This window comes from Paralichthys olivaceus, chromosome 17, assembly GCF_024713975.1.
Source record: "Paralichthys olivaceus isolate ysfri-2021 chromosome 17, ASM2471397v2, whole genome shotgun sequence".
NCBI classification, from domain to species: Eukaryota; Metazoa; Chordata; class Actinopteri; order Pleuronectiformes; family Paralichthyidae; genus Paralichthys; species Paralichthys olivaceus.
The window spans coordinates 6,090,854-6,114,220 of record NC_091109.1 but is presented as its reverse complement, the minus strand read 5'-3'; the positions used below and the strand labels follow the sequence as shown (position 1 = coordinate 6,114,220).

Here is a 23,367-nt window from a genome sequence, read left to right as displayed (position 1 = left end):
ACTAAAGTCTGGACCTCCAGTTTTCTCCTTTAACTTACCCACATATGTCTTATCATCTTATCTGTCTCTTCTTTTGACTACTCCGCTGTCATTTATCATCTTCTAAACTTTGCTCTCCCCAGACTGGAATTGGTTGTGGACCCCTGGCTTGAAGGACTCTGGAAAGCAATTAAAGGAGCATTATCAAAAATGGCTTCTAACAGGGATTTACCAGAGGAAACCCCTGACTCACACATACCAGACATTAAACTTAACCTCCTAAGCCTTAATGATGGACAGAATTGCAAGTCACTCACAGCATCTGTAGACCCAGACTCCAAATATGCACCTGTAGCTTCATCTTCTTCCTCTGCTGCACGCACTGCTGATTCAAATCTCAGGGCTACTTCTCCTGGGTCTCGTGGCACTGACAGTGTTTCTATACCAGCACTGCAGACACAGCCTGGGGATGCTGGAGTTCCCCATGTTGCACTGGCAGCCTCTCTGACATGCTCCCTGCCCCCGCTGTCACAGTCTGCTCTTAATGTTCCTGCTCTGCCTCCACCATACTTGGATGTATCTCTCCAGGATGTGGGCACACTGGGACAGGTGAGGAATAATGCTGCTAATAAAAAAACTGTATTTGTGCCTTAGTTTACTCTTCGTCTTATTATTCTTTGTTTTTATTCAGATTGTTGGACAGCCCAACAAAGAAAGTCTTCATGAGGTTCCCATAAACAGGACAGTGCACCTGACCAGAGGAGATTCAGTCAAGACAGCCCTTCTCTTAGAGTTGGACATCTCTGTAAGTTTGACAGAATAATGTCGGTGGCCTTTTCTAAACCTGCAGTGTGGAGCCAGACAGATTTAGTAGGCAGCTTAAACTTTAGATGCCTCTTCTTTATTCTCAGGCTTACCCGACGATAGCCTATGAGCCGGGGGATTCGTTTGATGTGTTCTGCCCAAACAGAGCCACAGAGGTGGAGGAGATGCTCCACAGATTGGGCCTTCATGACCAGAGAAACTGTCATGTCCATGTTTCCCTAAAAAAGGATCATAAGAAAAAAGGTGAGGTTGCATTTGTCACATTCTATCATGTTTATTTACACAACATTACACAGCTCTGACAGCACAACATCCCCTATGCACATTTCATATAAATGTTTTTATTTTAATTTTTCAAAAGGTTATTATTTTATCATGATCTATTTCTGATGCTCTCTGCTCCCTGGCTGAAGGTGCCCAGGTGCCACCCTACATCCCCCAGAACATTTCTTTGCTGTACTTGCTCACATGGTGTCTGGAGATCCGAAGCGTCCCTAAGAAGGTAGAGTACAGTGTCTCCAAACATTGCTCTGCAGCGACTGACTTTGTAAATTGCATCAACCGAGCCAGCCAACCTGTTCTTTTAGTGTGTCAGCATAATAAGAGGGTGATTTCTTTTTTATTTAAGTGTCATGTTTTCTCCAGCCAGAGCACACTGCTTTTATTTGTATTGTCAAAAGCTTGGGGAGCAGTGTATTACTCCTCAGGCAGAAGTGCAATTACACTTTGACTGTTTCCTTCAGCACTTGTGTCTTTACTGAGCAAACCTATTGGTACTGAAACAATCTGTTATGACCCAAAATGTTTGCAGGGGTCCATAGTTTGTTTTAATGAGCTCAGACAGGACTAGATTTACTTTGTAATGCTCAAGGCTGAAATAATGATTCGACTTTCCTGTGTTCTATTTGGGCAATGGAAATTAACATATTTAATGAACATGCCACATGCAATTTGACATTTGGCGAGTTCACCTGGGTCTCATGTTTCCATCAGTGCCTATCGGAGCAGGAACAGTGTCAAGTTTGGAGTCATTTGACGTGGGAGTGAATGCTGATTGTATCCATCTCCTTTGCAGACAAAAGCCACGTTAGTGGGTTTTTTTATCAGTGGGAAAGGGGCTTTGCTCACAGTGGCTGACACTTCCTCCACTCTTTATCCTGTTTCTAATTTCCATCCTGGAATGTATCTTTGCTCAACATTGTGTCCTCATCTTGATTATGCAAGTTCAATTTATTATTCAATAAAAAAAACCTCCATATTCTAATGAAATTGAAAACTATTAATTTCCCTCTGGCTTGAGCTGCATCAGTAATTCCTTGGCTTTTGTAAACAGTCACAGCAAATGACAAAATGAAGACAATTTGTTTAAATGTCAAAATATGGCAGCAATCCAGTTGCTCCTCAAGAAAACATAATTTAATATATTGTGCAGTTTGCAGCACACACTTAACATAAAAATAAAATGTTATGCGATAAGATTGAGGGGACACTAATAGTCCAAATGTCTGATGTTTTTCAACTTTTCAGCCTCAGTCTGAATTGGAACAGCTTCTATCCATCGACTTCCCTGCTGCTTACTTGTGCACACTCCTTCTCTCCCCTGTTATTAAACGCCTGCACAGAAATTGATTGCTGCAGGTCAGAGTGTTGTCTACAGACTTACAAGGCAGTAAGGATTTTATTTTACAACGCCTGCCTATGTAGTCCAAGCAGTTTATCTGTTTTACAAAAGCATTTACAGCACCTATAATTTTTTAAAAGCCACGATTTTTAGGATAGTGAAATATAATAACCCCAGCAGCATCTTATAGTGAGTACAATTCCCAATAATATGTGTAATAGCGTCATATACAGGTAGGTTTACTTCTTGTCTCACCATTTCTACTGAGACAAATGTGAGAGTATATCACTCATTCCCTTCAGAGGCTCTGACATTTACAGTCAACATCGCTTGACACGAGTCGAATACTGGTGAAGTGCTGGGTCTATTGAATGGATTGGAAGATGAGGATAATAATTCAAGCAGCCAGCAGCAAGAATGTGCTAGTGATTTCTGCATATGTGCACTCGTAAACTTAAATGAATCACTGAAAATCTCCAGAGGACTTGGCACAACAAATATTTAGAGTTTTCTGTTGCTGTATCAGATTGATTAGTTGCTGCAGAATAAAGTAGAATAATTCTAATTGTTTAGCAGCTGTTGCATTTAAATTTTTCTCTATGAACCCTTTTTAATCTTGCAATTTAAATAACTGCCTACAGAAAGAATAATAAACAATTATCGATGACATTTCTCTTAAGCTGCAGCTTGTCTTCCGCAGATTTAACATATGAATTGATATTGATTAATTTGCCTCTATTAATTCTCCATGGCTTGAAAAGCATTTAAAACCTAAATGACAGTTTTATGGGGCAGAAAGTGCATTGTGCATATTAAATTGTCTGTATTCCATAACTGAGTTAGTGTCAGGCTGGTCTACCTCTTATTTTACGCAGTAAAGGTGCAAAGATTTACATTTTATGCGGCCTGTGCACAGAGTGGCACTGATGTTTTTCCTGCACAAAATGTATTTACTGGCTGCTCTTTTTACAGCGGTGAGCAGGCGCCTGAGTAAGCGACTTCACGTGCAATTTCTCTCTCTTGTCAGGCGTTTCTACGAACGCTGGTGGAGCACACGGCAGACGGCGTGCAGAGGAGGAGACTGCAGGAGCTCTGCAGCAAACAAGGCGCCGCAGATTACAACCTGTACATGAGAGACGCGAGCATCAGCGTTTCGGAGCTGCTCGCAGCCTTTCCGTCCTGCTCGCCTCCCCTCAGCCTCCTCATAGGTCAGAATCCCTGCTGTTATCTTACACAGTCGATCAGTCATTCAGTTATAAGGTCCAAAAGTATTGTGTGTCTATATTTATCAGTGGTATTGAGTAAAAACTGTCGGGATTTGCGGGATTCATCACTTCACAGGCAAACAAGTGTAAAGTCAGATCAGAAATCACATTTATTTATTTTTCATTATTACTTCAAGTCACAAGACAAATCCAGTAGCTAATGAGAAATAAGAATATCCCGACATGTTTTTAGGATGTTTTTTGTTTCATTTTTAATTTGATTATAATAGAGTCACATTGAATTAAAAGCCAGCTTTCATGTTGCTTTAAGGGAAAGGGAAATTACAGTGATTGACATGTGAGTGTGATTTTGGCTGCTCCCTGTCCAAATCATCACTGGAATATTTCACTTCAGAACGAGTCATTTCACTTTTAATGAGACCTCAGGTTATGTCTAGTTCTCACCATCTGTAGTCAGGTGGGTTTGTCTGTTTGGTTAATTGTAGACCAGTAGGGGTCACTGTAGCCCCAGTAAACAGAGGTTTGTGTGCACTGGTGACAGGTAGACTTTGTGAGAGCATTTAATTGCACTGAATAGTCAGACACTGTCCATCGGTGGGCTCCCCGAAGGATAATATCGTTGTCCAGTATATTTTTGCTGTGGTTATGATTGTATTATTGCAGCTACAAGTAAAGAGCCACTCTCTCAGTTTTTATTATGATCTACTTCCCTGCCAATAATACAGATCGTTTATTTTGCTGCTGTGTGCAATCTACACCACCCCGTCTTTGACCCTTTGAGCCAGCTGTTGGTGTAAAACTAACATTTTCTCTCAGCTCATTAGGACAGTTGGCCGCTCCTTCACTATAGATCTAATAAGATTTGACTGAAACTTACCAGACAGTGAAATGAGTTGGCTACAGCCTCACATACAACTTGAATCGTCCTCTAAAAGCAGCTGTGTCACAGCTCTCGGCCCCACCCCAATGTCACATATTTTTGACTTTTACTTGCCAACCACAGCACCTTTTCCGGTGGTGAGCCGATGCAGAAGGCAAATCGGGCCAATGGTGCCCTCGTGAAAAATATGCATTTCCAGGACCTTCAGGGCAACAGCTGTTACTTTAGTGGACATGGGGCCGTTTACTGGTGAGACGCTGAGCTGAGCAAGGACACAAGCGCGCATTCGGCCTGGGTTGTAGGTTAATGGTCAACTCTGACTCATTGTGTCAGTATAAGTATACTGCTGCATTTTTTTGTACAGTTCTTGGTTCATTAGCCCGACCGAGGGAAAGGTGTTTGCTGATCAGAGTTCATGATGTAATACACTGACGGTAAATAATGAGGAGAGATATGTGGAGGTCCAGATGTCTCTGGCTGAGTGCAGACGGGGTCTAAAAGTAAATGCTGGGTATGAACCGAGAAGGGTACCTGCCTCTCACTGTCAGCTCTCCTGTTATATGCTCCATTGTTTCATATAGTGTGTCAGATAAAAAAAAGTTTGGGGTCATAGCCTCTGGGAACTGAATGCTGTCCATGAGCATCTTTTTCAATTTACTTTGCTGCAGGGCTCAAATAAAATTGTACCAGGGTGCAGGTTTATTCTTTCTTTTTTTTTTTTTCTTTGTGACCTGTGGAAGAAAGTAAACTTAACTGAAGTAAAGTAAAGAGAATATGTCTGTATCTCAAGAGGCAGGAGCTCTTTCTCTCTTCGGAGAAATATGAAATTTAAAATGAAGTTTCCTGGTCACAGAGAATGTACCGCATATCACATATATATATATATATATCCTTTTTAATTAAAAAAAAGTATATAATAAAATACCTGGGAAAACATTTTAAATGGTTTTGGGAAAACCATGGGCTAGCAGCCTCTTTTCTCAGAACTTGATATTAGCATTTGAGAGCAGTGTAAAAAAAGAACCAAACCTTCCCACAGAGAATTCATCCTCACGCTTTAATGCTAACAACTTCCTTAATTTCATCTGCAGCCAAAGAAACTATCCATACATCTTAAGATGTATAACTTCTATGCTCAACCACACTGCTATCTCATTTCCCCCCCCACTAAAATGTTGCCTCTGCTTATAAATTCCGACACAGAGACTTTTGGAATGGAATAGATTATAACACTGTGCAGTATGATCGATGATACCGCCTGAAAATGATCATCTCTGGAAAACATCGCTGGAACCCTGGGACTGTATTTTTTGGAACTTCTTTTTTTCCTTTTTGAAATACATGTTTTCAGATGTATCCTCAAGCCACTTACTGCGACAAAGACACAGTTTAACAGTGATCTATTCTTTGTATCCAGCAGCAGTATGATGATGGTGCAGGGATGTGAGATGATGGATTGATCGTTCTCTGTTAGAGACATGTACTGTCTCTCTGTGAAAGAACTCGAGCGCTGTGCGGCGGCAGAAGATCGTGTTAACGTGCATGATACATGCATTCGTTGAAGTGGTCTCACTGAAGGATTGCAGAATATGTGATGATTGTCCAGAAACTTATTTTCTGCCCCTTTTTTAGAAACTTTGAAAACATGAAGTATTTTTTTTTATCCAATCTGCTGCAGCTTAGTGATGTTTATTTATGAAGATTTATTTACCAATGACTCACTGTGGGCTGGATCCACGGAACAAGCATATTGATTATATCAAAGCAAGGCCAGCCTGTAATCTTAGCTCTCTGAGGAAAAGTTGCCTGTCCATGCAGTCTAACATCTTTTTAAGTTTGTCTTTCTCAGTGGGGCAGAGGTGATGAGGATTTACAACATAAGTTTGTGTCGTGTAAGAACATTTTGGTTTAGATACATCCTGCAAAGAACAGCCTGAAGAACTGTGGAATTACACAGCGTGAACTCGTCCTGCTCATCTCTCTTATGCTAAGACGTCTTGGTCTCCCTGGAACTTCCTCCAGCGGATTTTTTATCCATCACAGCCTTAATCAAAAATATCAACAAGAAGGGAAATCTCGTAGTACATATACAAACCAAATGATAAACACACTATCTATATCTATATATATATACTTCTGTTTTCCCTCGGGATACCATATGTTTATTTGCGAAGCTTCAAACAAGTCGTACAGCAAATAGCAGAAGAAACTAAATAAGTGCTTCAAGCCTGATGTTTATCTTGATAAGATTTTCTCCAAGTAATTGGCAAAATTAGATGTTTTGTATGCAGTATGTTCATATATTTAGCTAATCTGTCATTAGATCACTGTTTATTCATCTTAAAAATATGAAGGAATAGAAGGAATCTGGATCAGTTAAGTCAATGGAAAAGTGACTGTTTGTGCAGAGTTTATGTTTTTGTCTAAAAGCTTTCTTCCAGAATTTCTTTTAAGTGTTTCACACTTCAACATTTTTTAAACACCCCCCCCCAGCTCAAAGAGATTAAATGGACGTCAAAGTGTGGAGCTGCCTCACTAACATTCTGAGCTGTTAAGATGTCAGAGACATCCAGGAATGGAGGAGAGAGCAGACTTCGTCCAGCTGCTCGTCTTCCCAAGCACTTTGGCAGAAAAATGTGTTATTGTGGGGCCTCAGCTGGTACATATGGTGCACCGTTACTTTCCCAGGTTCATCTGTCACTGAAATACAAATAGAATGTAAGGGAGTGCATAGCAAGCACATCACACAACTCTCAATCATTCTCTGTGGAGTCGCAGATTCACAAATGGCTTATCCTGTTGTTGCAGCATCAGAAGTTGTCTCTGACTCATGCTAATTTGCCAGATTTTTCTGACATCACCTCCCAGATGTAATGCACACTACATATTGCCCAAAAGAGGGCACCTTCATGGCTGGCATTGAAATAAGGTCTGCATAAGCAATCTGTTTCTTAGTGGCTCCACATCTGGACACATGGGATTCCATAACCCTGAGTTTGTAATTTCATAAATATAGAAGTGTGTCCTAGAAACAAGAGTGTAACCTGGGTGGGGGTTGCCGAGGATAGATTGGTAGGTAGGACGTCTCAATGGAGCGAGATGACTTTCAGTTGTTTTGTCTCCGCTCTGTCATAGGTGTCTGTGAAACAAAATCTTAGCATAACGGCAGGATAACTGACAGTTGTGCTTGCCTTTCAGAGCATGTGCCGAAACTGCAGCCCAGGCCTTATTCAGCAGCCAGGTAAGATGACAGTGAAATAAACAATGGATGTTAATTTTGTACTGCAAATAATGGGGTCTTATAGCATCATGTATCTGGAATAACACGTCTCCATATGCACTTGTCTTATTTTTAGCAGATGATCACATTGAATATTAAAACATCTTCCTCATTCTGGACTTGAATAATACGTGAACCTGATCATTAATCAAGTAATTCTAAATGGTGTTTGGGTATGGAAATTATTCAGAAAAAATGCTTCACCTTCATGAAAAAACATGTTTTACCATTAATAACAGTGATGTATCTGAATCATGGCATCTTTAGGAGATAAATGATCATCTCATAAATTTAAAAATCGTACTCTTTCATTACTTTTTTTTTCAGCTGCAACAGAAATATATTTTTTCTTTCTCTGGTATGTTTAGAAATTTTGAATGAGAAACTTGATTAAATCTTCTCAGTGATCTTTTGAATAGTTGCCATCTTCTGAATTTGATTGTATAGAAGTATTTCTAAATTATAGATAAAGATGAAAATCAGGCTTCAGTTAGAGATTGATGATGAGGGGAGGATGTATTCAAAGCTCATAATTGTAATTTAAACGGTGAAATGGCATTTTTATGTTGACATCGTAAGAAAATGTATATATTTGGGGGGGGGGGTCTTGTGACATTCTAACCTTGTTTAGTAAATGGGTTGTAAATATTTTATCCCTGTGCGCGTGTCATGATATTTCATTTTTATTGTTTATTTGCACTACGAGGCAGTTGGAGTATGCATGATGAAATCTATATTGATCGTGCTCTATTGGCAGCCATGCATTTCTGTCCACTGGAGCTCTGCCCTAACGCCCTAACCTGCCAAACCAGCACTTACTGTTGTTCACTTCTTTACCTGATCTCCAACTCCTACTGAACAGATTCAGCACTTAGCACATACTTCAAGGTCTCCTACTATACTATGTCTCCCATCAGTTGTAAGTTGCTGCAAAAGTGTCTGTCAAATGAGTAAACATAATGTAAATATAGATATAATATAGATATGATTCTCCAGTAAGCTCAGTGATAAGAGTGGATGAATAATGGACTGTAAATATTGTATTGCCTTGAGCAAGTCACGCTTAGTTTAAATAGGCCCAAGTGTTCCCTCTCTTTGCCTCACTTAGCCAGTCATTGATTTGCTCTTCCTGTTAAGCTAGTACCCATTAACTTTGCTTTAAAGCTCATGTGGAACAGCATCATCTAACGAAATGTCAAAACTTCTCCGCTCCTCTCATTAGTCCCTCACTTAGATGCTGCTGGTGTGTGTGTGTGTGTGTGTGTGTGTGTGTGTGTGTGTGTGTGTGTGTGTGTGTGTGTGTGTGTGTGTGTGTGTGTGTGTGTGTGTGTGTGTGTGTGCGTGCGGGCGTGTGCGTGGGTGTGTGCGTGCGTGCGTGGAGAGACAGGGAACGGACAGGAGAGACGGTGGCTGTAGTTTATCAGATGGTGCAGAGACATTAGAGGCCTGCATTATTGATGCTGTGGTCAATAGAGGTCTCCAGTGGCCCACAGGAACTGCAGAGTGAAGGATGACAGAGCAAGAGAAGGCTTCAGCCAATAGCACGGACTGGGATGGGGAGAAGGGAGAGGCGGTTTTATTGAAGACAGACAGAAAGTTAATTTTTTTTTCTCACTCCCAGAAGTGTATTTTTCAGTCTAGAATGAAGCTGAAGAAGATGTTATCTTTATTTTATTCCCATCCAGGGGAACGTTTATCCCTGGGGGTGCTCCTGTCGCTAGTCAGCCTCTATCAATCGTTACATTTTGCTCTGTTTTATAACACAAGATAACTAAAACTTAATGCAAAATAAACACTACAAGCATGAGAACTTTATTTAATGTGTACTTTGATTTTTTGTGAGGTCCATGTCCCATTAACTAACATGGGGGCAGCAGGGTGTATGACCTATACTACAGCCAGCCACCGGGGGGCGATCGAGATGATTTGGCTTAAATTCTGGGCGGGCTGTCATGTCGTCCATCTTTATACACAGTCTGGTTGAGATAAAGTCATATGAGCAGTTAAAGTAGTTAGCTTAAAACAACTGACAAATGGTTGAAATAGATAAATTAGCTGAAATTGTTTGCTAGAATAAAAATGGAGCTATGGTTGTAATCTGTTGAAACCACCATGGAGCAAAAGAATGAATAAATACTTTTGTTTTCTATAAAAACCTATTCAAAAGAACACAACGGGTAGTGCTGATGGAGGGGTATTTGAGCTCATCTGACTGGGCTGTGGGGGGTTCGTCAGACAAAAGAAAACATTCAGGAACCACTGATGTCGATTAAAATTTCACACACATTGAGGTCATGTCTATATTTGTAAATGCCATCGAATCACATGTCCTTGTTTCTTTGTTACTTTGTTCAGCTGCTGAAATGTGGATTTTTATTGACGGGCTCTTTGTGTGAAACATTTGTCGCAGTGTTGTCTTGTCTCGAGAATTTATCCTTGCTCGTAATACTCGTGTCTTTCTGTACCCATCTGTTCTGCCTCTGCTTCTCTGTATTCGCTCCATTTTACACTTCTTAGTCTCTGTGCATCTTCCCGCTTGTCACTGTCTGTTTGTATGTCTTGCACACACTCTCTCACCCACTGTTGTTGTTTCCCTGCTCCCTGACTTCCTCCATCTCAAACTCTCTGTGGTCTCATCTCTGCAGCTCCTGTCTTAAGCACCCAGGAAAGCTGCATTTTGTCTTCAACGTTGTCGACTTCCCAGCATGCTTTGGACGGCCTGCTGGGAGGCGAGGATTGTGTACTGGTTGGCTGTTTGACCTCATCAATCGTGGCCTGGTTTTCCCTGAGAGGGTTGAGTGCTCCGGCAGCCTTGCTCTGCCTAAGGTAATGAGCACGCTGGAAACTAGACTGTGCAAATTTGCGAGCTCTTGTTTGGCTTATACATTTTTAAGTGTTCAAATTTGCAAGTACAAGAGTTCACAAGTTCTCTAACAGCTGTACCCCCCCTTCTCATAGGGAGAAAAAATCATGTACCTCTGCACACCTTCCCTACTTTTTAATTTTTGCTAATAAGAACACGAACAGGGGAGCCCATTCCCCTTTAAATAATACAGTTCAAGGCATTCCTGAATAAAATAAAAGGTGAAGTATAAGGAAACTGCAGTTTCTGGAATGAGGGATGCAACCTGTTTTTAAAAACACCTCTAGAAAGTCAGTTTTAATTCATGAGACGCTGAATAAAAAACAAACTTTGGGCCAGTTGATTGTGGTTGATTAAAAAAATTAATTTAAATTAGAGAAAGTAAATCCTCCACCACAGCCTCTATGGATTCCAGTTGGAGCTCATGAGTTTTCTCATTAGTATGTCTTAGAATATTAAGTAGATCAATTAATAGATTGGTAGGCCCACAGTGGCTTCTCAGCATTTTTGTAATTACTCTCATTATTTTTAATGCTTTCTAATGGCCTCTGACCCCAGATCCATGTGAGCTTGAGACCCAACTGCTCCTTTCGGCCTCCCTCTGATCTGTCGCTGCCCTTCATCATGGTCGGACCAGGCACAGGAGTCGCCCCCTTCATTGGTTTCCTCCAGCAAAGGTATCACAAATTTAACACTACATTATCTTGTTAACACACCATAACAATACCTCTTTTATACAGGTTTAAAAAAAAGAAAAGAAAAGGAGAATAACTCCTTTCCGATGCCAGGAGAGGAGTTTGCCTTTCGTTTTTTTCCCCCTGGTGAGTCATGTTCGACTTCAGGAATGTGCCGGAAACTTAGAAGCTCTCTCACCTCGCTGTCTTGCCAGTTTTGCTTTTTGTACATCATGAAGAAAATAATCGCTACGGCATGGTGTTCTCAAGATGTAAAAATTTTATGACATAATGCTGTGCAGAAAAAGTGTAGCATCAGTGTCTAGATGCCAAAATAAACATAAAAAGAGGACAAAGTCAGTTCATCAGGAAACATGCATAGCATTTTGCAAATGTCTCCATCAAGTGCATGTGGCAATGCCCTTGGTCCTGTGCTCCTGTTATTTATACGAGAGGTGCTGCTGAAGTAGGCCTGTCAAATGTCCATGTCAGGCATCAGAAACATGCGGGTTATGTGCTGATTGGTGTGCTGCCTGTCACGGATTATTCCAGCTAAAACTTCTGCGCCCCGAGATGAATATTCATGGTGTTGAAGTGATGTGCGTGAAGTGCACATCATCTATGGATATTTCCAAGTAATCTGCAGAGGCAATTAAACGAGACCCTGCTCAAAGCCTGTAGAAGTCCACGTCATGTACATCTCTGAAAGCATAATTAATCTCGTGGCAAGGTCTGTGATCACGTCAGGGATTATTTAAGATGCTTCTCTCGTCTCAACATGGAAAAAAAAAAAAGAAGCCTTCTTTCAATACACACGTTCCATCTTGATGTGTAATGAACAGTGAGGAGTCAAGGCAACATGTGGAGTTTCATTGATTTGAAAGTATTAAGTTCTGTAGGTGGTGGCCGCATTGTTGGTGTAAATCATTGCTTGTAATTGCTGATGAGCTGCTGCTGGGATACTGACGGTTAGCTGAGTGCGTCAAAGTTTTCTCCAGTTTGTTTAAGTCTGAATACTTGGGGTGTGGAATCGGGAAAGGTTTTTGTTTGAAGGCTCAGAATTGAAGGGTGAATAGAGATCTGGAGAAGATGACCTGCCAGAGGACGAAAGTGGTGCGAGCGTCTCCAACCAGGCTGATGGCCATTTGTTTAAGCAGGCCGATAGCCGCAATGACTTGTCAGAAAGCGGAGTGAACATTTTTAGTCAGACTGACATGTCTGACTCTTGGGTGGCTTTGTATAAATGAGGTTGTGCCCCAGTCAACTCCAATTGTCTCTAAATCCCCCGGACATCTCCTCTGTTGTGGCGGGCGGCGTCGGCCGGGGGTGATTGCTCTGAGAGGTGACACGGCATCTGCTGGAGTGATGGCGCTGGTGGGATTGTCTGAGGAAGGTGAGTGGTCTTCTGGGGGTGGGAGGTGTTTGTGCCTTCGGGATGCAGGAGCACTGAAGATAGCAGGCGGTTTTCTTTTTTGTGGACTGACCTGGTCACACTGCTCGCAGACAGACTCCTCTTCTTAATGATCAAGGCTGAGCCACAGGGACAGTGGTCTGGTGTGAGGCAGTGATATCAACATATCAGTCTTACTTTGATCCTTCCAGCGGGGCCCAAACATTTCTCGGTAAAATCGAACATGTTCAAATATACATTTAAATGTTAATGCTCTGTCCTTGAAAAACTGCTCGTCAACTGAGACCTCAACTGATTTTTCCACGGGCTTTGTTTCATAACACAAAAACTACAAACCCAATATGAAATGCCTTCTTCAGAGTTAAATGTTTTGGATTTTTAATAAATTTCAAATGTATTTCTCTTTTTGGCTCTTCGCTGTGAAGAGTAAAAACCTGTGTGAAAAGGTTTGCCAGCTTCTCAGTCTCTTCTCCCTCTCTGGGCCTCTCATCCTCTCCCCTGCCAGCTGCATATTGTGCTGGGCGACTGTAAAAACCTGTCATGGTGCGCGGCATTGTACAGAATCTGACTTGTGATTCCAAACAAAGCCTCAGTGGCTGACGCTGCTCTCTGAGAGGAGATAACAATCACCGGTTTGTCAACGGGACGCCGAAATCTGCCTCGAGGCCCGAGAAAGGTCCTATTAGCAACAAAACAACACAGGGACACTTTGATCTTCCTACCTCTCCACTTTTCCACCCCCACTGTTAATCGATGGCTGTTTTCAGGAGTACTTTGTTTGAGTTTGTAGTGCTGGTAACAAGTAGAAGAAGAAGGTCAACGCCTCACTTGGTGGTACTGGGAGGTTTTAATAAGGCCCCCCAGTAGTCGGAGTATTGATTGCTGTTGTTTGCGTGGAAGGATTTTATGGAGAATGTAATTTTCAGTCTTTCAGTTTTTTCGCTCGGAGCACTAACAGTTAAACAATTATTGTATTTTAACTGAGATGTTATCCTTAATCTCCTTAGCAGCTCTAACAAGCTTTTATTTTGGAAAAATTAATACTAAGGGATGCCAGTAGGCATACTTGGATCATTCAATAAGACAACATGTGTTAAAGTTTGTGTGTGTGGATAAATATTGAGCCTCCATTTATAGCCAGACAGACGATTATAATTACGCTGCAGCGTCTTGCTGCTCAACATCGTCCTGTATTATGAAAACATTTTGGATTCAGCTGTCGTTTGTAGGCTTCCTTTTTTTTTTGTTCTTCACTTTATTTTTTTTTGCCTAAAAAGCCACTCGGCACTACTTGCACGGAGCTGCAAAGAAAACAGATGAAACATATGAGATAATTGTGATGTTTACCAAGTCCTCACCTCAGCTTCCCTTGCAGTTTCCCCCTCCTGCTGATCAACTGAATGGCACTGAAAGGCAGCCGCCTCTGATTTCGACCCCAAATGGAGTGCTCTGTAGATGCTGGCTTCCCCCTGGGATTGTATTGCAGGCGGTTATAGTGTGGGTATGTGATGTGATGTGATTTGTATTCAGGGAAAGGCGCCGGTGTGGTCTACTCAGAATGGAATCCAGGTTTTTCATATTGGTATTGATTCCTTTAGGGCAGGCGGCAAGAGGAGAGAGACGAGCACACTAAAATGAGTTTACTCGAGGCTGTCTGCAGATCAGAAGAATCTCGTCCAGGATGCTAATGGATGGGATCTGAGTGTTTGAATCAGCCCAGCCAGACAGCTCTGTTACCAGGCCTCATTCACAGATATAAAGTTCAAACAAACTTCTTCTTTTTTATTAACTTGTCAACTTCTCATTTAATTAATGGAGAGCAAAGCTTTGTTTAGGTATTCTCCGTTAGACTTTTGCATTGATTGTTTTTCCACTCAGGCTAATTAGTCTGGAGCTGCAACAAAACAATTGACTGATCTGTTAATTAATTTGAAACACAATAAATATACTTCTTTAGTCTTTGAAATGTCAGAAAACAAAAAAAAATCCATGACGTCTTCACATTTCTTTCAGTGCAAACAAATCTAATTTTTCAGTGACATAAAAGTGACAGTGACATTATAAAACTCAGCAAATGTTTGGGATAAAAGATGTTTCTCAGCATCCTTTTTAACCTATTACATTTGAATTTTAAATTAGAAATATTGGGGAAATTAGCATAAAAGACAAATGGATTCTTGTTTTTCATACAATTCTGACTTTTCTTTTGACTTGGAAGTCAAACGTCTTGCCACCTTGTCCTTGTTCACTTCATCATGCTTTAAAAAAAACTTGGGAATATGAATTTTAATAGTCTTGACAAGTATTAACACTTCTTTTTTATTGTTCCCATATGGAACTTAAGTACCACTTCAAAATCTTGTCCCTGCTGGAAGGCATTAATGTCCTCTGAAGGGGCCCACCCCAGAGTTTGAGAACCACTGACGATGTCGAGTCTTTCTCTTCTTCAAAATATACTTTTTCCTATTGTTACTTCATTTGGATGTTTGACCTTTCATCTGCTGAAGAAAAGTTTCTCTGTGCTCAAATTAAATTGTCTTGAACTTGAGTTAAGGTTTATTCTATGTTTGGAACCCAGAATATAAACAAGAGTGTGGATACCGGACCTGAGACCTGTCAGGAGCCGTTGGGACCCGTCAGGCTGGGGTTTGGACAAAAATTTGGAAATTTTATTTGGGTTCAGGTCGGTCAAGCAACACAGGTTTTCCATTGTTTTAGTTTTATCTTATCGACCTGTATATATACTGTATTACTTTGAGTAATGCAGGAGAAGTCTACAACCCACTAAGCTTTTGAAATGAAAACTAAGAAGAAACAGATTCGATTTGTTTAGCTTTCAGAAAGATAATAGTACTTTTGGTGGCAAAACCACATTGGACACGAGTTATGATTCAAAGCAGGGATTTAATATACGCTTTGAAAATGTTACTTGTTTAAAAATCATTGGTGAAATAATTGATGAATTAATGATCGTTTCAGAACCAAATTTTAAGCACTTACACACAGCTGGCCTCCATTTGAATGTTTTTGCTGCTGGAAACACACAGCATGATTCAGTCAGTTCATGAATAGCAAAGGATGAGATCCATAGGAGGGAAGCAGCACCTTATCCTCAGAGTGCAGCAGTGCAGCACAAAGGGCCTGGTCTCAATGCCTCTCTGTGGCGTCCCTCAGCCCCTCGTCGTGGTCGGTCAACCCCCTCCAGACAGGCCTCACAGATAATGCCGGGCACTTCTGAGAGTCAGCTGACTGATGGCATCATGAAAGGTTGGGGGGGTCAACTGTTGTTATCTGGGAGAGGGCTGTCACCTTTTCAGCAGGTGTGAAGCACAGATACCGCCGTCCTCAGAGCAGCTTTGTGCCACTGCGTTGCCTATTGCCTGCAAAGGATTCTGGGAGCGTTGCCAGACGCCTGAGCCACAAGAGAAATCACCTTTGCATGAACAGGTTTTTGAACACACATAAACGCACAAGCGACCCACACGAGGCACAAGGCCTAGTTTCGTTTTCTGTTTATAGTGATGGGATCTGTCCTCCTGTTTGGGTGAAATTTAATAATACATATAATCGTCCTCGCTGCGGCACGCACAGTCGCTTCCATGCATCAGGCAATTGTGGCACTCGGTGTACTGTCATTGCAGAAAGTGCTTAATGGTGTCACTCGTCTTTAACCTCTGCTGCGAGAAAGGACTTCCTCTTCCCCCCATCTGGTCTGGTCGTCTGTTAGTATTGATTGACCCCTAACGTCCATTGTTTGACTTTCAGAGAGAGGGAGAGGCAAGCGAACCCTGAGGCTGCGTTTGGCGAGACCTGGCTGTTCTTCGGTTGTCGCCACAGAGACGGAGACTTCCTGTTCAGGTGAGGTGTGTTTCTCTTTTCAGTTCAGTGGTCAGACGCTCATACACATTCACACATCCTACACTTTCCTTCGCCTGTTGTACTGCTCTCAGCACCCACGTCCCTTTTCACCTTGACACAGCGTATTGAAATCTACGACCTACATAATATACATTTTGCAATCTGTATGTATCATGTTGGCGTCTTGTCTTCAATAACATGTTTGAGGTTTGTAAACACTATGCTGCGGTCTTGGATCAAGGATTTGTCCTAAGATGTTTGGAAAGAAAAAGGACAAAGCCAAATGTTTTTCTTCCTACAAGTGTAAAGGGACAAGGATACCAGCATCTTGTCAGTGGCTTGTAACTGATTGAAAGCAGGATATTGCACAGAGGTTATGTGACTGTTTATTATAGCTGGGTATTTGAAGGCTTTTCTGTTATGAATACTTTTCAAAGCTGATAAAATATCCTGGTTTCCTCAGCTCAGGAGCAAATGATTGTAATGAGTCTCTCAGAAAATCTTTAATCTCCCTCCGCTTTTCATTTATTCTTTTCATTTCAGGCAACCTTTTAGCTATTATGTGATATTAAGGTGGCATTTGTGGATATTGCAAAATTAAAAGTAGTAGAAGTAAATATTTAGTTCATCCTTATGGGTGAAATTGTAAAACCCACAGAGAATTATCACACAGCTCTAAAGTTCAACTCATGTCTGTGGATCATTTTAGAAGTCTTCAGATGATTGTTTAGGTTTGAGAACTTGATTCTTTTGATTGACTCTATCAGCTCTCATCGGGCTGTACTCTGGGACAGTCTGGACGTGACCTGCCCAGCACCAAACACCTTAATGTTAACATCGTGACATTTTTTTGTGATGACACATTTTGTTCAAGTGTATCTGAATACATGAGTGCATGCAGTTAAATAAGGTTTAACACTTGACATTGCTCTGCTCGTCTATAATACCTCCTCTGCTGCCTCACTTGGGTGGAAAGCTTACTGACTTTATATTTTGGATTGAATAGATCATTGCAGTTTAAAATGAAGTTCCCCCCCTGTTTGAATGAATGTTCCACTTTAGAATAAGAGGTGACAACACTAGAACATAGTGAAGAATTTAGCAGCGAAAGCGCTCAATATTTGCCTCAGGAGTTGGTGGAGGCACAAACGGAGCCAAACAAAGAGCGAATTGTAAGAGAGACATGATAAACACAAATCTAAGTGAATGCTAGTGTTGCTGGTATACATTTTTGCAAACACATTTGCAAAATAAACTCATTCCAAGGAGCCAAAAGAATCTGTTAATGGAGATTGAAGTGTTGTTTTATATATTAAGCATTTGCATAGTGACATTTTAAATGTAGTTCTTAAACCTTAAGGAACTTCCAACATGTGTTGCCAAATGTTGAAAACTAAACCTGTTTAATTACAAAATATTCAGATTGTAAACACAGATTTTCTCCTGGGTTGTGATACAATACAATAACTCTATTTTGCTCAGCACGGAGACAAAGGCGTAGTTCACATAGGAAATTATGTTCTCTAGTGACTGAATATCCAGGAGACGTGTGGAAAGAAAAAAGTCAATATTGGCCAGTGAGATAATTTTCATCAAAATCAGTATTTGTTAATGATACCTGGCTCAAAGTATTGGATGGAAATTGTATCCAGCTAAATTTTACTGAATATTATACTAACTTTCTTCTATTGATCTTGTTTTTAGGCTTTGTGTAGTGACATCACCCTGTGAGTAGATCATTCCTCTGCTTTGGCTTCACTCCCCCCCGACTCCACAATTGATCGGCTTTTTTCCTAGTATCAGTAGCGCGCATGTACTTAATGCAGGGCCAACGATCGACTTCTTTTTGTAGGATTAAATAGCGCGAATGGATTAGCATCCTTAATCACACAAGAATAGATCAGAGAGGATGTTGTTTGTTCCCCTTTGCGTCCCCTATCCCTTAGTTAAATATCAACTCACAGGTAGTAGGTAGTGTTTATTCACAGTGCGTCTCTGATGATCACCCCCACAGCGTTGACCAAAGCAATTAGTGTTTTTTTTATGAGCCACCCGTGAAGAGTTGTACTTAATTTAAATAGGTTAGCAGAATGAGAACAACATACCTGCCTGCATTCATCTCTGTTGGATTTCTCCAGCAGTAAGTAAGAGCAACTTGATGTCACATTGCCTTGGAATTTAGGAACCTGCTTAGCATAGTTGGTAGCACTTCTGTGTCCCAGATTTTTTACAGAAAAGTTCGGCTCCAGTCATAAGTAGGAGTCGAAACTTGAACTTGCATAAATGGCTTTTTATGCTTATAAATATTACAAAGTGTCAGGGCAGGATGTGCCCAACGTTGCGATCTTGTTATGAGTTTTCCACCAGTGGAAACAAACAAAGCTTTTGCGATCTGCCTCAATCACCTGCAGCACTCAAACATCCCTGTGAGAGGTTGACGCCAATCTGGCTGCTTGTCACATCAAACTTGTCCTCCCCTTTTCCCCTGCGCTGCACTTATGCTTCTCCCCTCCCTCCGATTTCCCAGCCTCTTTATGGCGTGTGATTCCATGCTGCAGGGAAAATGTGACTGGGACGCCTGCTGGGTTCACGTCAGGGTCCGGGATATTGCCACAGGCTGTTATGAGTGTGTGTGTGTGGTGTGTGTGTGTGGACAGTCTGAGGAGTGTCAGGTTGTGCCTCTCAGAAATTCTTGACTAGTATTGTGTTTTTTTTCTACAAAGTCACTGTCCTTTGTCGTCCGTCAGTTCCTGCTGCTGTGGTTATTAATCGATGACGATTTAAGGCGTCAAACAGCAGGATTCCAATATCCTCTGCTCTGTTTATTCACGTTCGCTCTGGTGTTCAAGCGGATTTTACAATCACGCGTCTCGGTTGAAAGATTCTTTTAATAGCTCTGTCTTCCATCAAAGGTGAGCGAGCGTTGCTGAAGATGCAATAATTCTGCACATTTGGCACAGGGAAAAAAGAACAATACTTTTCTCTCACTTAATATTCACACAGCAGTGTCTGTGTGTTATTGAAAAGTGCCTTATTTTAGTCTAGTTTACTGCAAAACACAGACCCCCGAGACGAAGACCTTCACCCATGGACTTGAAGCTGCGACTTGTTATGGATGTGTGTGTGTGTGTGTGTGTGTGTTTGTGTTGAGTCTATGTGTGTTTTTACTCTTTCTGACTGCTTAACTTTAAACATGATGCTCTGAGCCACAGTAAACTTGACTCCCTTCCTCCTCCTCCTCCTCCTCCTCCTCCTCCTCTTGCAATAGCACCCCAGGCCCTGTAAAAACTCAGAGGAAGGAGTAGTTGGCAAGCAGAACCAGCGACGGGGAGCAAGGTTACACGGAACTGCAAGTCTGGAAGGATTGATTGTAAAAAAGATGCTTATAACAGTGACTTGACCTTGCTTATGAAATAAAAATGTTTTTTTTTTATTTTTACACTTTTCTGGTTAAGCAAGACAAATTGGTTGTCTGACACAGCTTGTGCTCAGACCCCTTGCCTGTCAGAGTTGTGTTTTATCGAGCTTGATAAGGATTTCTTTTGTCTGTAGGAAATGTTCTGGGTAATATGCCTGTTGAAGCTGCTGCTAAATATCTTGTGGAAGTGTTGGAGGTGAAAGGATAAACAGTGAAGAATTGAGACAATTCTCATTTAATTGTTTTGTTATAATAAACATTTACATGTATTTGTTGGTTTCCCATTCACACGTCCATGATCCTTCCTCCGCTGGTTTGGAAAGATTCACTTTAACCAATCATGACAACACTGCAGGAAAAGTGTTGAACAGAGTTCGGATGACACTTTGCATACTGTCTCCTCTTCCTCCAGGGAGGAGCTGGAGGGCTTCGTGTCCAGCGGTGTCCTAAACCACCTCAAGGTGTGTTTCTCCAGAGACGTCGCGGAGCAGGAGGAGGTCGCCACCTCAGTAGCTCGACCCAGATACGTCCAACACAACCTGCTGCTCAACAGCCGTGACGTCACAGAAATCCTGCTCAAACGGAACGGTTACCTCTACGTCTGCGGGTGAGACTGACACAGCAGTTCAAATGTTTACAGCAGTGGTGCACTGATGTCCACCTGGGATGGTCCTGTCATGTTGTGGCTCAGTTTCTGTTGGATCACCTTGTGTCTCAGAAAACTCTGGCTTTACGTTTTGATGGGAACATACATGTGCACTATAGACTGTCCCCAGCTGGCAAGGCACCCATAATTACTGATCGTAAAACCAAACGTACTAGAAAAATAAACACTTGACCATTCAACAGTGTGATTGGAACACTCAAATGACAAAACATCTTTTAATTTGAAACATACTTTTTATTTTGGTCCATGTCCCATTAGCTCGAGGCAGGTAGTCTATAAGTGCATTTAAAAATGTTTTTCAACTTTCTTGAAATACAGTAATTACAAAACGTCTGAATTGTTTTAACACAGTTGCATTGAAAATAATTACACATCAGAAATTCACAGACACAAAAACAAAAGAAAGGAATCAGCTTTGTTTTTTCAAAGGATGAGGGTGATGAGTTTCTGTATTTTTTTCACTATCAACTTTTCCCACGAAAACAACACTGGATGTATCCTATTTACAACTATTGTTTGTATGTTCAAAACCTGATTGAGCGTATTCTTCTGTGCCATTGAGCTGGAAGTGATGAGCTGCAGTGACACAAGCAAGCTGATTTAGTACCTGTCAAGCAATGAGTGTCTCTGTTTCAAAGCAATAAGTTATAATAATAACTGCTGTGGTGCTTTGCTAGAGGGCAAGTTATTGAGCTGGAAGAGAATCGTACTCATGTAACCCTCACACACTTTTCAAGGCATCATCAGTCGCAACTTCCTGCTCACAACATCACTTTGCTGCTGCCCTCACACTGATGCAACGTTTTGTACAGCTTGTAGCATTAATAGCAAAAACACACCCTCCTACCCCCTCTTCACAACACAACACAATCTATCTGCCTGTGCAAACACAGTGAGGTGTGTACCAAGTCAAGTCTTGTCAACATTTATGTATCTCAATATCACATCCTTTGTTTCCCCTCTCTCGTCACTGCCTCACCTCTGAGTAAAATTACTTTTGAAACGTCCAAACTGAGTGAGTCAAAAAAAATATCACTGCTGGATGATGAATTTCCCCCAATATGCTGCAACAGCAAGATAGAGATTTCAGCAATTTCCTCCCAGGATGCACTCCTGCACTTGCTGGTTTTACAAACAGCTTAAGACACAGAGCACTGTCTCAAAAGACGTGTATATTAATTATATTTCCCCTCATTTCCTCCTGATATATTAAATCTATTTCTACCTCCTCTAGGGATGCAAAGAACATGGCTAAGGATGTGAATGACACCCTGATGGAGATGATCCGAGCTGAGCTTCAGGTGGACCAACTGGAGGCCATGAAGAGACTGGCACAGCTGAGAGAGGAGAAACGCTACTTACAGGACATCTGGGGCTGACGGAGGAGGACCAGATAAGGGCATTTTGCAGCATCGGCTGAGCTCCCCCCCCCCCCCCCCAAAAAAAAAGAAAAGAATCAGCATGCTCAGCTGTAACCTCTAGAACCATTAAATTGCGGATGCTGAAGCCTGGAGGTAGTTTACACCACCCAGTGCTACCAAGATGGAATGTACAATGCTAGCCCGGGGGTAACGGTTCACTACATCATCTCAGGCTTTGCTGTTTGAACAGAAATGACCTTGGTCGGGGCAATAGTGTCGGAGATTGGTCCTGCAGTGTGAAAATGTGTGTTTCAGTGGAGAAAAGCCTCCTCTGCTCATCCTGGTGTTTACTACCGTCGGCTGCGATCGAGTGATTTTGATGAGACAGAGAGCATGATATCACTCCAGCCTGGATGGAAACAACACAACAATCTCAAGTTCTTAAACTGTACACACACACACACACACACACACACACACACACACACACACACACGTCTCTCTATAGTTGTGAGGACACTCATTGACATAATGCATTCCCTAGCCCCTTACCCTTACCTCTACCATCACAACTAAATGCCTAAACCTCTTTTGCCTTAACCCTAAACCTAATTCTAACCTTAAATCCAAGTCTTAACACTCAAACAGTCCATTGACTTTGTGAGGATGAGCCAAAATGTCCTCACAATGTCAAAATGTCACAAAATTGGCCTTTATAACTATGAATAGACACACACACACACACACAAGAAATTGTTTTTGGTCATTCAGGGACAAATTATTATTTCATTTTTCGAATGAAATATTGTTGTTGTTGGAATTTGCCAAACCAGCTCACTGCCAGAATAAATCACTTCAATACAGTTTACCTCCAAAGTCAATTTTTATTATAAATGAAAAACCCCTAGATTACAGAAAATTGGCTTGATTGTTTTCCTCCAGTATTATTTTGGATCATCATATTTTCATCCTAAACACTGTGGATAATATTTACTTTTTATCCTGTTTTGGAAATAATGATAATTAGTATGAGATCCCCAAAAAACAATCTGTCAGTTTCATAAATAGAGTCTACAGAGATGACTTTGTCGTTAATTCGTCCTAACACCATGTAAGTGCTGAGTACACATGGTGTGAGTCTGAATGATGATGTGCTGCTCTGACTGGAGCAGTTTATCTAACAAACCCTCTTTGTGCAGACGGACGTTAGTCCTGCAAAACCGACCCAAATCTCCCAGACTGGGGTTAAAACAAACACAACTGCTCCTTGTGTGATGAGGAATTAAAAGTCATTTCAGTGTGAA

At 41.4% G+C, this 23,367-nt stretch overlaps 1 protein-coding gene across 6 annotated transcripts in view; it reads left to right on the top strand.

Annotated features, from left to right (window-relative positions):
- Positions 1-23,367, top strand: part of mtrr (5-methyltetrahydrofolate-homocysteine methyltransferase reductase) — a 25,608-nt gene extending 2,241 nt beyond the window's left edge. For 3 of the 6 annotated variants that reach the window (XM_069512817.1, XM_020087564.2, XM_020087563.2), the window contains exons 5-15: positions 123-588; positions 671-784; positions 891-1,047; positions 1,218-1,306; positions 3,453-3,633; positions 7,730-7,772; positions 10,457-10,637; positions 11,233-11,351; positions 16,525-16,617; positions 20,448-20,642; positions 21,937-23,367. In XM_069512817.1, the coding sequence (XP_069368918.1) occupies positions 123-588; positions 671-784; positions 891-1,047; positions 1,218-1,306; positions 3,453-3,633; positions 7,730-7,772; positions 10,457-10,637; positions 11,233-11,351; positions 16,525-16,617; positions 20,448-20,642; positions 21,937-22,081 (1,783 nt within the window). In that variant the 3' untranslated portion in view covers positions 22,082-23,367. Of the gene's footprint in view, positions 1-122; positions 589-670; positions 785-890; positions 1,048-1,217; positions 1,307-3,452; positions 3,634-7,729; positions 7,773-10,456; positions 10,638-11,232; positions 11,352-14,134; positions 14,287-16,524; positions 16,623-20,447; positions 20,643-21,936 lie in introns of those variants that run through there. The other 3 variants (XR_011238989.1, XR_011238988.1, XM_069512818.1) reach the window with 2 other exon arrangements.